This window comes from Nomascus leucogenys, chromosome 22a (assembly GCF_006542625.1).
Source record: "Nomascus leucogenys isolate Asia chromosome 22a, Asia_NLE_v1, whole genome shotgun sequence".
Lineage (NCBI taxonomy): Eukaryota > Metazoa > Chordata > Mammalia > Primates > Hylobatidae > Nomascus > Nomascus leucogenys.
In genome coordinates, this window is record NC_044402.1 from 28,214,543 (window position 1) to 28,229,397 (window position 14,855).

The 14,855-nt window shown below is 40.8% G+C and overlaps 1 protein-coding gene across 4 annotated transcripts in view; it reads left to right on the forward strand.

Moving 5' to 3' along the window:
- TMED8 (transmembrane p24 trafficking protein family member 8) overlaps positions 1 to 14,855 on the forward strand; it is a 45,479-nt gene that overhangs the window by 15,880 nt on the left and 14,744 nt on the right. For 3 of the 4 annotated variants that reach the window (XR_004027698.1, XM_003260801.3, XM_030802271.1), the window contains exon 2: positions 9,675 to 9,756. Coding sequence is in view for 1 of the 4 variants with exons in the window: in XM_003260801.3 (XP_003260849.1) it covers positions 9,675 to 9,756 (82 nt within the window). In the remaining 3 variants the exon portion in view is untranslated. Of the gene's footprint in view, positions 1 to 778; positions 1,336 to 9,674; positions 9,757 to 14,855 lie in introns of those variants that run through there. The other variant, XM_030802270.1, reaches the window with a different exon arrangement.

Genomic DNA, 14,855 nt, shown 5'->3' on the forward strand with positions numbered 1-14,855 from the left:
ACCTGAGAGCCTGAGGCAGGAGAATCACTTGAACCTGGGAGACAGAGGTTGTTGCAGTGAGCCGAGATTGTGTCACTGCACTCCAGCCTGGGCGACAGAATGAGACTCCGTCTGAAAAAAAAAAAAAAGGCAAAGGATATGAATGGGTGTTTTTCCAAAGAAGACATAAAAATGGCCAATAGGTACATGAAAAGATGTTCAACATCAGTAGTCACAAGGGAAATGCAAATTAAAACCACAATGAGATATATCACCTCATGTCTGTTAGGATGACTTATCTTTGGTAAGAGATAACAACTGTTGGTACAAATGTAGATGATGCAGCCATTGTGAAAAATAGTATGGAAATTCCTAAATAAAAGTAGAACTACCACATGACCCAATAACCCCTATTCTGAGTATATACCCAAAGGAAGTGAAATCACTGCCTCAGATATCTGTTCATTGTCGCATTATTCACAGTAGCCAAGATATGAAAACAATCTATGTGTCCGTTGACAGACAAATGAATAAAGAAGCTGTGGTGTACATACATACACACAGAGGAATATTATGTAGCCTTATAAAAGAAAGAGATCTTGCCATTTGCCACACATGGATGAGCCTGGATGACATTATATTAAGTAAAATAAGCCAGACACAAAAAGAAAAAAACTGCTCGATCTCTCTTATGTATGTAGTCTAAAAAAAAAAAGAAAAGTACACAGAAACAGGATAAAATAGTGGTTACTAGAGGTGGTGGTGGTGGTGGTGGTGATGGTAGAGGAAAGGGGGAGGTGTAGGTCAAAAGATACAAAGTAGAGATACATAGGATGAACAAGTCCAGGGATCTAATGTACAATATGAGAACTATGGTTAATAATATTGTGCTTGGGAATTTTGCTAAAAGTAAATTTTAGGTGCTCTTGCCACACACAATGGCCAACAGGTATTTAAAAAGATGTTCAACATCACAAAAAGAGAGGATAGCTGTGGGATGATGGATTTATTGATTTGCTTGATATGGTAACCATTTCACCATCTATATGTATATCAAAACATTATGTTGTACACCTTAAACATATACAATTAAAAAATTTAAAGTAATGAGGAAGATCTGTGTAATCTTTTCCAGACACACCATGAATGGAGTTCCAATCTTGGAATGCCACTTTTTCTGGACCTAACTCTTGAATGACCATGTTAATTCATTCATTTTTTTTCTATTATTTGTCATAGTTGTTGAAAGCCAAAGAGCTGCTGAGAACTGTACATTTTTTCTCACTGTCAGATTGCCCATGATGATATCATCCTGTACCACAGAACCTGAATTACATTTGAAATTGGCAGATTGAGGTACTCCATTTATCAAAACATCTCCAGATAATCATGTGGATCTTTTCTTTGCAGCTCAGACATCTAACAACCAAGGTTTGCCTCCACCTGTGTGTACCAGAATGGAGTTGAGGCCAGGTTTCATTACTCCTTTGATATTCATTAATATTTCTTTTTAAACTGTTTTTTGATCAAGTAGAAAGCCACTCTTCACTTTTACTTGATAGCAGATATTATGAAAACAACACAGCTCCCCAGTAAATGTCTTCAGGTCATTGTAGGTTGTCCTGGGTAAGTCATGTTGTTTCATCATTGATATTTCTTTGTGACACTGGGATAAAAACTTGGACATTACCGGGAGACATCTGGAGAATATCTGCCTGTGTTTACTGGTTTATTATAAAGGATAAACAGCCAGATGAAGAGGTACATAGGGCGAGACCTGGAAGGGTCCTGAGTGCAGGAGCTTCTGTCTGCATGGAGTTGGGTTGCACCACTGAATGTGGATAAATTCACCAACTTGAAAGCTCTTCTAGGCTGTGTTGTTAAGTGATAAAAACAAGTTGTAGCTGGGCGCAGTGGCACATGCCTGTAATCCTAGCGCTTTGGGAGTCCGAGGTGGGCATATTGCTTGAGCTCAGGAGTTTGCGATCACCCTGGGCTACATGGCGAAACCCCATCTCTACAGAAAATTTAAAAAATTAGCCAGGTGTGGTGGCATGGGACTGTGGTTCCAGCTACTCGGGAGGCTGAGGTAGGAGAATCGCTTAAGCCAGGGAGGTTGAGACTGCATTGAGCTGTGATCGCACCACTCTACTCCAGCCTGGGTGACACAGCAAGACCCTGTCTCAAAGAAAAAAAAATTTGCAGAAGAAGAATGTGTATTTTTTTCTAAGATGGGGGCAACATAAAACTATATGTATATGTATTTATGTTTTCAAAAACAAATAATGGAAGTTTAAAGGTAAGGAGAAGAGTGTTATAATATCCATATCCTTAGTTATATTGTTATTCTTTTAAAACTATTATATTTACATTGTAGAATAAAGCAAATATGTATATATGTGAATATTATTAAGATCCAGGATTTTCCACAACAAGACTGAAAAATACAAATATAGAATTAAAGTTAGATTAAAATCTTGTAATCTGGGCCGGGCATGGTGGCTCACGCCTGTAATCCCAGGACTTTGGGAGGCTGAGGCGGGCAGATCACGAGGTCAGGAGTTTGAGACCAGCCTGACCAACATGGTGAAACCCTGTCTCTACTAAAAATACAAAAATTAGCTGGGCGTGGTGGCATGTGCCTGTAATCCCAGCTACTCAGGAGGCTGAGGCAGAATTACTTGAACCCGGGAGGCGGAGGTTGCAGTGAGCAGAGATTGCGCCACTGCTCTCTAGCCTGAGCGACAGAGCAAGACTCCGTCTCAAAAAAAAAAAAAGAAAAATCCTGTAATCTGAATTAGAAGTATTTGCATGAATTCATTTCACATGTATATTTTTATGTGTGATATTAATATATGACATTTAGGATATATATATGTGTGTGTGTGTGTGTGATGTATGTGTAATATTTTACATTGATTGTTGATTGTGGTCTTTAAATACAATTTCTTTTTTTTTTTTTTTTTTTTTTTTTTGAGACAGAGTCTCACTCCATCACCCAGGCTGGAGTGCCTTAGCACAATCTCAGCTCACTGCAACTTCCGCTTCTTAGGTTCCAGCAATTCTCGTGCCTCAGCCTCCCAAGAACCTAGGATTACAGACGTGTGCCACCATGCCCAGCTAATTTTTGTATTTTCAGTAGAGATGGGGTTTCACCATGTTGGTCAGGCTGGTCTCCAACTCCTGACCTCAGGTGATCCACCCGCCTCAGCCTCCCAAAGTGCTGGGATTACAGGTGTGAGCTATTGTGCCCAGCCTTTAAATATAATTTCTAATGAAAAAGAACCAGGACTCCTTAGAGAAATAGTTGATTCCAAGTGTGGGACAGGCATTTATAAGATTTTAAAGCTCAGAACTTATGCTATAAGCAAGACCACTGGTGTCATCTTAAAAGGACACAAGAGCCAACTTTAAGGAGCTCCCACAGGCCAAAATTAGGAAAACTTGAAGCACATAAAATATGTTAAAATTCATGTGTTTCTAACAATACTTCAAAGAACAAATCATTGGTTATCTTTGGAGGTTACGATTCTAACTCAGCTGGCGAAGGATCAAGTCTTTATCCTGCTTTTCTCTTATGACTGTGTCAGAGTAGCCAAATAGTTGATGAGGGGAAGTTTTGTTTTGTTTTGTTTTTAGTAGAATTCCAACTAAGAACAACTGTAGAAAGTGCTAGAATTGGAAAAGTCATTTTCTAGTTTTTAATGAAATCCTGTATCTATTTTAGACAATGATCGTGAATGCCTGCTAAAGCCACTAGTTCCAGGGTTAATGAGGAGCTTGATGGTGGATTAGGCTGAAAATATGAACCTAATCTTTGTATCATTAAACTTGTGATAACCATAGATTATGTGCCTCTTAGTGTAATACAATAGAAATTACATATGTTATTTCTGGAATATTCTTGCAAGAACAAAACTGAACCTGAATTGAGTCAAGCCTCTAGATCAACACAGTCCAATAGAATTGCTTTGACGGTGAAAATGTGCTCCCTGGCAACAGTAGCCACTAGCAACTCATGGCTATTGAGTACTTGAAATGTGGCTAGTTGAGATAGGTGGACCGAATTTTAAATTCTTTTAAATTTACATTTAGCCACGTGTACTAGTAATTACTATACTGGACAGTGAAGCTCTACATCTATGACCGGTTTATAGGAAATATAGTGCATAAAATAATCTGTTAAGCGATACCATGAAAAGGCAGTCAGCCAAATTCAGAATGTTTGAAAAGTCTGCAGATCAGTTTTTAAAAATTTCAACAAATATATTGTATACAGACCCATGGTGGTGAGGATTGTTGTAGATTAAGAGATTTATAAGGTAAATTTAGTGTGTGAATCTTATTTGGATTCTTATTCAAACAAACCACCTCCTAAAAAGAAATTCTGGGAGACAACTTGGAGAAATTGGAGCATGGGCTGGGTATGAGATGATATTAAAGAACTGGCAATTTTGTAGGAGTGATAATGTTGTTGTACCTGTGTTGAAAGTCTTTTTCTTTAGAGATTTGTTCTAAATGACTGTAATGGTAGATACAATGATGTCTGGGCTTTGTTTGAAATAATCTGTTGGTGGGTGGGGCAAGAAGGTAGGGCATGGAGGAAACCAGGCCAAGTAAAATCTTGGTGAGAAGATAGGTAGGGTGCATGAGTCTTCATTCTACTGTGATCTAATTTTGTGATTTTTGTATATGTTTAACGTTTTCTACAAGAAAGGTTTTTAAACAGCAGTAATTAATTAAAATATATGAAGAATAACAAGGAATAATTTACTCAGAATTTGGAACAGGGAATATAGGATAGGAAAGGGCATTGGGTAGGGGAATTCTAAAGTACTAATAATTCACCTAGTTAGTAGGTATGCAGGTATTTGTATTATTAATATTTTAGCTCTGTATCTTCTTTTCATGCAGTCTTTCATATGTGTGGTTTATTTCACAATAAAAAGAAGAAAAGAGCTCATTGTTACTATGTAAGGCCTCTTACGGACTCCAATTGGAGGAGCACACTTGAACCTTATGGGGTTACAAAGTAGCCTCTCTGGTCTGTTTCTCTCCTAGACCCAGAGGTCCCCTTGTTTTTCTTTCCCTTTACTTGAATGCATCATTGTACTCTCTGAAAATTATCTCCTCTGCTTAGTCATCTGCTTTTACCTGGCCTGTGAAGGCTTCTCCCAAAAGGCAGGCTCAGCTCCTAAACTGACAAAGTTCTCCACAGTCTATTTCTGTCTTGGATACCAACTCCAAATTTTATGGAAGAGAATCGGACTGACTTTTGGCCAGGTGCTCACCGGAAACCAATTATCTATGGCCAACATAATGTACCTTGATCATAGGAACTGCCACTTCCAAGGCTGTTGACGGGGGAGGTTCTTAAGAAAGGGTTGTAGATACTGCTAATAGAACATCATTATCTCTAACAGTCTATGACAATCTCTAATTGTTATAGACAACATCATTGCGTATAACAATGAAAGATTTGGAATAAGCACTAGCTCTACCAGTAGAAGATTAAGAATTGGTTAAAGAAATAATGGGACAATGTATGGGATAATATGTAGCCGTTTAAAATTATGATATAGCCCTACCTTTATTGACTCTGAAAAATATTCATTAAAAGTGTCTATTGGCTGCGGTGGGTCACGCCTGTAATCCCAGCATTTTGGGAGGCTGAGGCGGGTGGATCACCTGAGGTCAGGAGTTTGAGACCAGCCTGGCCAACATGGTGAAAACCCATCTCTACTAAAAATACAAAAAATTAGCCAGGTGTAGTGGCGTGTGCCTGTAATTCCAGCTACTCAGGAGGCTGAGGCAGGAGAATCACTTGAACACGGAGGCAGAGGTTGCAGTGAGCCGAGATCACGCCATTGCACTCCAGCCTGGGCAACAGAGCAAGACTATGTCTCAAAAAAAAAAAGTGTTTAGTGCATGTCCTTTCAGAAACACACATACACACACACAATACATATACATATGTATTTGTATGTATATATGTATTTCTCAAGGGATATACATCAAAATGTTAACAGTTGGCCAGGTGCCATGCTGTAACCCCAGCACTTTGGGAGGGGGAGGTGGGAGGACCGCTTGAGCCCAAGACGTCAAGACTAGCTTGGGCAACATAAAGAAACCTCATGTCTTTTTCTTTCTTTCTTTTTTTTTTTTTTTTTTTTTGAGACGGAGTCTTTCTCTGTCCCCCAGGCTGGAGTGCGGTGGCGCGATCTCGGCTCACCGCAACCTCCACCTCCTGGGTTCACGCCATTCTCCTGCCTCAGCCTCCCGAGTAGCTGGGACCACAGGCGCCCACCAACACGCCCGGCTAATTTTTTTGTATTTTTTAGTAGAGACGGGGTTTCACCGTGTTAGCCAGGATGGTCTCGATCTCCTGACCTCGTGATCCACCCGCCTCGGCCTCCCAAAGTGCTGGGATTACAGGCTTGAGCCACCGCGCCCGGCCTCTTTTTTTTTTTTTTTTTTGAGACAGGGTCTTCCTTTGTCACCCAGGCTGGAGTGCAATGGAGCAATCTCGGCTCACTGCAACCTCTTCCTCCAGGGTTCAAGCGATTCTCCTGCCTTAGCCTCCTGAGTGGCTGGGATTGCAGGTGCTCGCCACCACGCCCACCTAATTTTGGTATTTTCTAGTAGGACAGGGTTTTGCCATGTTGGCCAGGCTGGTCTTGAACTCCTGACCTCAGGTGATCCACCCTCTTCAGCCTCCCAAAGTGCTGGGATTACAGGCATGAGCCACTGCGCCCAGCCAACCTTGTGTCTTTTTTAAAAAAAGTTAACAGTGGTAATCTTTGGTTAGTGGGGTTATGGTTAGTTTGTTGTTGTTTTGCTTATCTGTATTTCCTGATTTTTTTTTTACAGTGAACAATGGATTATCTGTATATTAAAAATTATTTTAAAGGAAATAAAGTCTGGAAGGGTAGATGCAAAATGTTTTCTTATCTGTACTTACTTTTTTCTACAATGAACAAAGCATTATTAGTATAATTTCAAAAAGTTAATTTGAGATGCGTAATAGGGTATATAAAGTCCTGATTTTAAGTTAAAAAATCAATTACTTTCCAAAAGTCTATTTTAAAAATAGAGCATAGGAGAGAGTGGGCTTGGAAAAAGTTTATTTTTGTAAGCCCTGGAGATCTCGATTGACTTATTTAGGCCAACAGTAGGTTTGCAGTTAAGAAATCTAGTGCCTGGTTAGGATATTATGTCAAGAAATATTGTGTCCTTTTTAAGAGGTTATTGTCAGTATAGTCTGCACGGATTGGAACACACCTGGAAAAGTTGTTCATTTTGGCTCCTTTGTTTAAATGGAACAAACTAAGTGGAGCAGCTAAAGGGGGCCAGCATGGTCACAGGCTGTGTGGTGTGAAGATGACCAGCCTGAGGTGAAGGAACTTCTGGAAATGTGACAGCCAGCTGTCAATATGGGAAAGGATATTGTGGGGAGTAGTGGTCAAAGAGTAGAATTTATTAGAAAGCACATTTCACTTAGGTCAACAGATGGGAGAACTTTCTCTTTGCATTTTCCCTCAGTGAATGGGCCTCTTTACAGAGTGGCAGAGACTGGGGAACAGTGTCTTAGACTTAGTTTCTTTGTTGGGAGAAAAATTGGATGGCAGGAGCTCTAAGGTCTTTCTGCCTATGAGACTGAATTGACCCAAAGAAAAATAGATCTTGGATGGGCACAGTGGCTCACACCTGTAATCTCAGCACTTTGGGAGGCTGAGGTGGGAGGATCACTTGAGCCCAGGAATTCAAGACAAGCCTGCCTGGGCAACATAGTGAGACCCCCGTCTCTACAAAAAAAAAAAAAAATTAGTCTGGCATGGTGGGGTGTGCCTATGGTCCCAGCTACTCAGGAGGCTGAGGTGAGAGGATCGCTTGAACCCAGAAGGTTGAGGTTGCCGAGAGGCCGAGAGTCATAATTGTGTCACTACACTCCAGCCTGGGTGATAGAGGGAGACCCTGTCCCAAAAAAAAAAAAAAAAAAAAAGAAAAGAAAAATAGATCTTGTTCACATATAAAACAAGAGACTAAATTAAGCTTGGATTAAAAATTTTGCCCGTCATTTTCACTTTGACTTTGCTACCAAACTCTGAAACTTTCAATGTTTGAAGTTTACTTAAGTTGCATTTTGTATTGAGATGTAAACTTCAGTCTTCAGTGTCTTGTTGTCTTACACAGAGGGAGTTAAATGAGGGGCTGTCTAAATGCACTAAACCATACGCTCTCTGAGTGTTCAAGGAAAGGCTAAATGAATAACCCACAAAACTAAGTAGCATCTGATGGTTAAGAGCACAACTGCCTGGGTTTGAATCCTGTCTCTATGCCTTAAGTTCCTTACTGCAAAAATGGCTGTGATAAGACCAGCCATACATAGGCTTGTTTTGAGCTTGAAAACATGGCCTTCATTATGCATTTCACCTATATACTCCTTGAGGGCACCTAGTTATTCAATAAATCATTGGTAAATGAGTGATTGAATAAATAAATGAAAATACAAAAGTCCTTTACCTGACCTTGGGTACGTTGATCTGAGCTTATTGAATGTAGAAGTGACACTTTATACTTTGATTCTAAATTCAGTTTATCTTACATCCCACTCTACCCTGTATGTTCTGCTTAATTTAACCATCTGCTTTCTGAGAAATATGATTTCTTTCTTTCTTTTTATTAATTTTTTTTAATTGAGATGGAGTCTTGCTCTGTCGCCCAGGCTGGAGTGCAGTGGCGTGATCTCAGCTCATTGCAACCTACACCTCCTGAGTTCAAGTGATTCTCCTGCCTCAGCCTCCTGAGTAGCTGGGACTACAGCTGTGTGCCACCATGCCTGTCTAATTTTTGTATTTTTAGTAGAGACATGGTTTCACCATGTTGGCCAGGCTGGTCTTGAACTCCTGACCTCAAGTGATCCACCCACCTCAGCCTCCCAAAGTGCTGGGATTACAAGTGTGAGCCACCACGCCTGGCCCTATTTTTTTTTTAATTTTTAAAATTTATTATTATTTATTATTTTTTTGAGACAGAGTTTCACTGTTGTTGCCCAGGCTAGAGTGCAATGGTGTGATCTCAGCTCACTGCAACCTCCACCTCCCAGGTTCAAGTGATTCTTCTGCCTCAGCTTACCAAGTAGCTGGGATTACACATGTGTACCATCATGCCTGGCTAATTTTGCATTTTTAGTAGAGATGGGGTTTCACTGTGTTGGTCAGGCTGGTCTTGAACTCCTGACTCACCTCAGCCTCCCAAAGTGCTGGGATTACAGGCGTGAGCCACTGCACCTGGCCTTAATTTTTTTTAGAGACGGGGTCTTGCTCTGTTGCCCGGGCTGCTTTGGAACTCCTAGTCTCAAGCGATCCTCCTGCCTTGGCCTCCCAAAGTGTTGGGATTATAGGTGTGAGCCACTTCACCTGGCAGAAATATGATTCTTAAATTAGGATTAACTTTTTGGAGACTTGTTTTAGAAATGAGTTATTTTTTTATGAATGAGTTATGACTGTCTGAGAATACTTGGATGTGATGACTTGAATAATTGATGTGTTGGGTCTCTGAGAGCATAAAGTTCATACCAGAATATTTTTGGGAAGAATTTGGTTGAAATTGCTAGTTTTTTTTTTAAAGATACAAGATAATTATGATTGTATTCCCTCTCAGATATTGAATTCTTTCTTTCTATGGTTTTCTAGAGAATGAAGATCTAGAAAACAACAAGGATACCTCTCTATTGGCTTCTGCCACTGATCCAGAACCCTGTTCCTCACCCCACAGGTAACCACTTTGGATAGAATGCTTTCAGAGGTTTTATCTTCTGAGATGAGGAATTGGTAAAAGAAATAGGTAGTGACTTTAAGCGGAGAGGCAAGTTAAAGTAAAGAATTTGGGCTGGGCGCGGTGGCTCACGCTTGTAATCCCAGCACTTTGGGAGGCCGAGGCGGGTGGATCACGAGGTCAGGAGATCGAGACCAACCCAGCTAACACAGTGAAACCGCGACTCTACTAAAAATACAAAAAAAAAAAAAAAAAAAAAATTAGCCGGGCGTGGTGGCAGGCACCTGTAGTCCCAGCTACTTGGGAGACTGAGGCAGGAGAATGATGTGAACCCGGGAGGCGGAGTTCGCAGTGAGCCGAAGTCGCGCCACTGCACTCCAGCCTGGGTGACAGAGCAAGACTTCGTCTCAAAAAAAAAAAAAGGCTGGATAGTTGGCCAGGTGCCGTGGCTCACGCCTGTAATTCCAGTACTTTGGGAGGCCAAGGCAGGCAGATCATAAGGTCAGGAGTTTGAGACCAGGCTGGACAACATGGTGAAACCCCGTCTCTACTAAAAATATAAAAATTAGCCGGGCATGGTGGCAAATGCCTGTAATCCCAGCTGCTCGGAAGGCTGAGGGAGAGGAATCGCTTGAACCCGGGAGGCAGAGGTTGCGGTGAGCTGAGATCACGCCATTGCACTCCAGCCTGGGTGACAGAGCGAGACTCTGTCTCAAAAACAAACAAAAAACCAAAAAAATATGGGTAGTTTTGTTATGAATCAACCATCAAGTGTGTTTAGGGGCAATGTCAGGTCTATTTCAGGTTATACATTTTTCCTTTACTCTCAGAGAATAAAACTATAACAAATAGTCTAGTGTAGTGTCCTCATTTATCTTCTCCTGAAGATCATGTTCAAATGTTAAAATATTTGAAGGAGATTCCAAGTAGACTTGCAAGAGAATGCATGTTTGATTTTCACCCGTAAAATGCACATACCTACATGTGCCCTCACAAAAACAGTTGGAATTTTTTTATTCTGTAATTTTCAGATTAAACCATTATGATGGCCTTTAAGTTGTCTTTCTTAATTTCCTTCTCTGCCCATCTCATCCAACCACCATCACTGATATCAGAATGTATAACAGAAAGAGAAGAGGTGTACTGAGCCCTGGAAAGAGTAGAAACCATGAAGCACTAATAGAATAACTAATGAAAACCTGTATATTGGAGAACCCTGAGCTAGTGAGTTTTGTAGTCCAACTGATCAGTTCATGGGACAGTGTTGTCCAGTAAACTGTGGTCTCCACACAAAACTAATGGCTGGGAGTAGTGGCAGATGTCAAGGTATTTCAAAAATCTGTTATTTCATGAGTTCCATTTAGAAGTTATTTCCTCTTACTTTTGCATGTGAAATAATTTGTATGATTAGTATAATTATAATATAGTTGGTTATAATAGCCATGGTTTTTTTTAAATGTTCCTCTGTAATAATGGTAATGAAATAGTTACTTTTGTTAGACATTTCTATTTGCCAAATACTATACTAGGGGTATTTATTATCTCATTTGATTTTCATAACAGCACTCATGAAATAAATATACCTGCTTTTTTTTTAAGATGAAGCAAATGAAACAGTGAGTTCAATAATTTGCCCAACTTCACATAGCTTTAGTTTTGTTCAGCTCTATAGCTTATTCTCATAACCAGCCAGAGAGTCTTAGGTTCTATGCCTGAACCTACTCAGTTAATATACTTAATAATCCTGTAGAAGACATAGCCTCCTCAAGACTTTGATTATTTGAGACCATTCACATTTTCATCAAATCTCCTGAGGAGAACTCCTTTCCATCTTCTTGCCATCATCCCTTTTCTGTACCTGCTGATTTGAAGGATCTTTGGGTAATGAGTTTGGCACAGAGGTGTTTTTTTTTTTTAATTTGTGCAAATTTATGAGGTCCATGATACATTTTTTATGTGTATATAATGCACAGTGATCAAGTCAGGGTATTTACGGTGTCCATCACCAAAGTACACAGAACTGTTTTGTCCTTTGGAGGGTCAATACATTTTTTAAAATAAGAAACACAGAACATCTTTGGGCACAGAGGGATTTAATTTTTTTTTGAGACGGATTCTCACTCTGTTGCTTAGGCTGGGGTGCAGTGACGCAATCTCAGCTCACTGCATCCTCCACCTCCCGGGTTCAAGCAATTCTCCCGCCTCAGCCTCCTGAGTAGCTGGGACTACAGGTGCACGCCACCACGCCTGGCTAATTTTTGTATTTTTTAGTAGAGACGGAGTTTCATCATATTGGACAGGCTGGTCTCAAACTCCTGACCTTGTGATCTGCCCGCCTCGGCCTCCCAAACTGCTGGGATTACAGGCGTGAGCCACCGCACCAGGCCAGGGATTTAATTTTTAACTTTTGTTTCTAACATTTGCTGAGCGAAGATAAAAATCCAGTGAATGTGATGCCTGAGGCTTACTTCTTATGCTTCTGTGTCTATTGGAAATGGAAACGGCACAACTTTCTATCTTTTCTAGTGAGGCTGGCTGGCCGGCCAGGCTCTCCCCTTCCTTTGAGGTGATCTCCCCTTCCTTTGAGGAGACCTCCCTGCTCCAGGTCAGTACAACCAGAAGCTTAAAGCGGAGGCTTTTCCTTTACATGGCTTATCACCAGCATCAAGTAATTTGAAATTAATCTTTCCCCAAATGCCCTTTTCTAATTCTCCAGAGCATAAAATGCTAATGTGAATATTAAATTTATGTGGGTGGCACATATCCTGTTTAACATAATTTTATTATTTAATTATTTCTTGAGACAGAGTCTTGCTTTGTTGCCCAGGCTGGAGCGCAGTAGGCAGTCATAACTCACTGCAGCCTCAAGCTCCTAGACCCATGCAACCCTCCCACCTCAGCCTTGTGAGTAGTTAGGACCACAGGCATGAGCCACCACACCGAGTCTTAAAATATGTTTTTGAAATAAGCAGAACCAAGTTTTTTCACAGTAGTATGCACAAAGACAAAGAGACTAAATTTTAGATGTCACACACAGTAAGTCAGGCTAATGATTCAGATAGCCTGTTGTAGTCTCACCTTTCCAATATTATAAGTGATAGTCTGATCCAGAATTTCTCTTTTATTCCCAAGCAAAAATTAACTTATTCATTTTTTATTCAACAAATATTTTGGGGCTAATACTTATTTATTCAACAGATGTTTGTTGGGAGCCTACCATTTAGGTACTAAAGAGACCACAAATGAACAAAATAGTCCGTCACTGCTCTCAGGGAGCTTACGTTCTAGTGGGGGAAGTGGACAGAAAACAATTACACATCATACTTCATAGACTCTTAAGTTGCCATCAACTGTAAGATGTACTTTCATGTACCACCAAGAGAGGAAGAAATGCTTAAGGTAGATCGTCTAATAGACCCCCCATATGCAGCTGGGATACCAAAAGCCTGCACCTTCAGTGAAAATATAAAGAAAAAAATCCCCTACACAGAAAAGGACAGCAAGGAAACTTGATTGTCTCAAACTTGACACTGTGTCGTAGGAGAAAAATAATATCTCCCCTGAGAATAGGAACCACCAGTTGGTATTAGCCAGTGTCTTGTCTAAATTCACTCTGCCAGGATGATCTAAACAAAACCCTAAACAGAGAACTTAATTTCAAGGAGTCTCAGATTGGTAGCATTCCTAAGAACTGGCAGAAGCAAATGCAAATCTCTTGTGGAAAGACTTGATGTCATTCCAGGCCCACAGCACTTTTAAGATATCATCAATTTTTAAGACATCCTTTCAGTTGTGTTAAAATCTAAAAGCCAGTGTGCATCTTGCAATCAACAAAATATGCGCCATGTCATGTCAGGCAGTAATAGGTGCAGTGAAGAAAAATGAAGCCGGGTAAGGGCAGAAACAGTGACAAGGCCAGGAAAGGGTAGCCATTTTATATACAGACCTCTGAGAAACCTCTCAGCAGAAAACCTGCAGGAAGGAAGTCTTCAGTTAACTAAAGAAGAGTTAATGTCCTAGAAGAGTATTCTAGGCAGAGGTTACAGCAAATGCAAAAGTTCTCAAGTGGGAGAGTACTTGGGGTGTTTGAGGACTATCAAGGACTGAAGAGGCTGTTGTGGCTGGAGGGACCAGGGCAGAGTGAGGATTCTGAGAGGTGAAGTCAGAGCGCAAAGGGCCTTAGGGCCAGGCGAGGTGGCTCATACCTGTAATCCCAGCACTTTGGGAGGCCGAGGCAGGTGGATCAACTGAGGTCAGAAGTTTGAGAACAGCCTGGCCAACATGGTGAAACCCCGTCTCTATTAAAAATACAAAAAATTAGCCAGGCGTGGTGGTGCACACCTGTAGTCCCAGCTACTCGGGAGGCTGAGGCAAGAGAATTGCTTGAACCAGGGAGGCAGAGGCAAGAGAATTGCTTGAACCAGGGAGGCAGAGTTGCAGTGAGCCAATCCGAGATCATGCCACTACACCCCAGCCTGGGCAACAGAGCAAGACTGTGTCTCAAAAAAAAAAAAAAAAAAAAAGGGCCTTAGAGTTCCAGGTGGCAGGCTTGGTTCCCCATGCTGTGCCTATAGAGGCAGTGAGACTCCGTGCCTGCCACCAAGCTTACTTTCTAGTAGAGGAGGCAGATGATACACAGTGTCAAGAAACAGAAATGGACTATAATTTCGGGGTTGAAGAGCATTAAAATAGACCCACAGCCTAGGCCAGTTTACAGCTTACACTGAATTACCCAAGTGAACCTATAAAGATCAACAGAATCCCACAGCTCTGATTCTTGGAGTGACCTCCTCTTGTCTGTCCTGAGGTAGGTCGGAGTAATTTTTGATATTCCAAAAGATGGCTCTGTTTTATCTGAAGGAGTGATTTTTCTTGTTTATGTTAAAAAAGGAAAGAAACAAACTAATAAACTCAAAAATGAAGCCTCCTTCTGTTTCCCCCATGAGGTGTATACTACCATTTTCCAGTCATTTACTCAGCCTCTTTGAGGAAATGATGCCCTCAAGCAGGGATTCTCAGACCTTTATACTCTTAAAAATTATTGAGGACCCAAAGAATTTTTGTTTGTGTGGGTTATATCTATCAATATTTACTATATT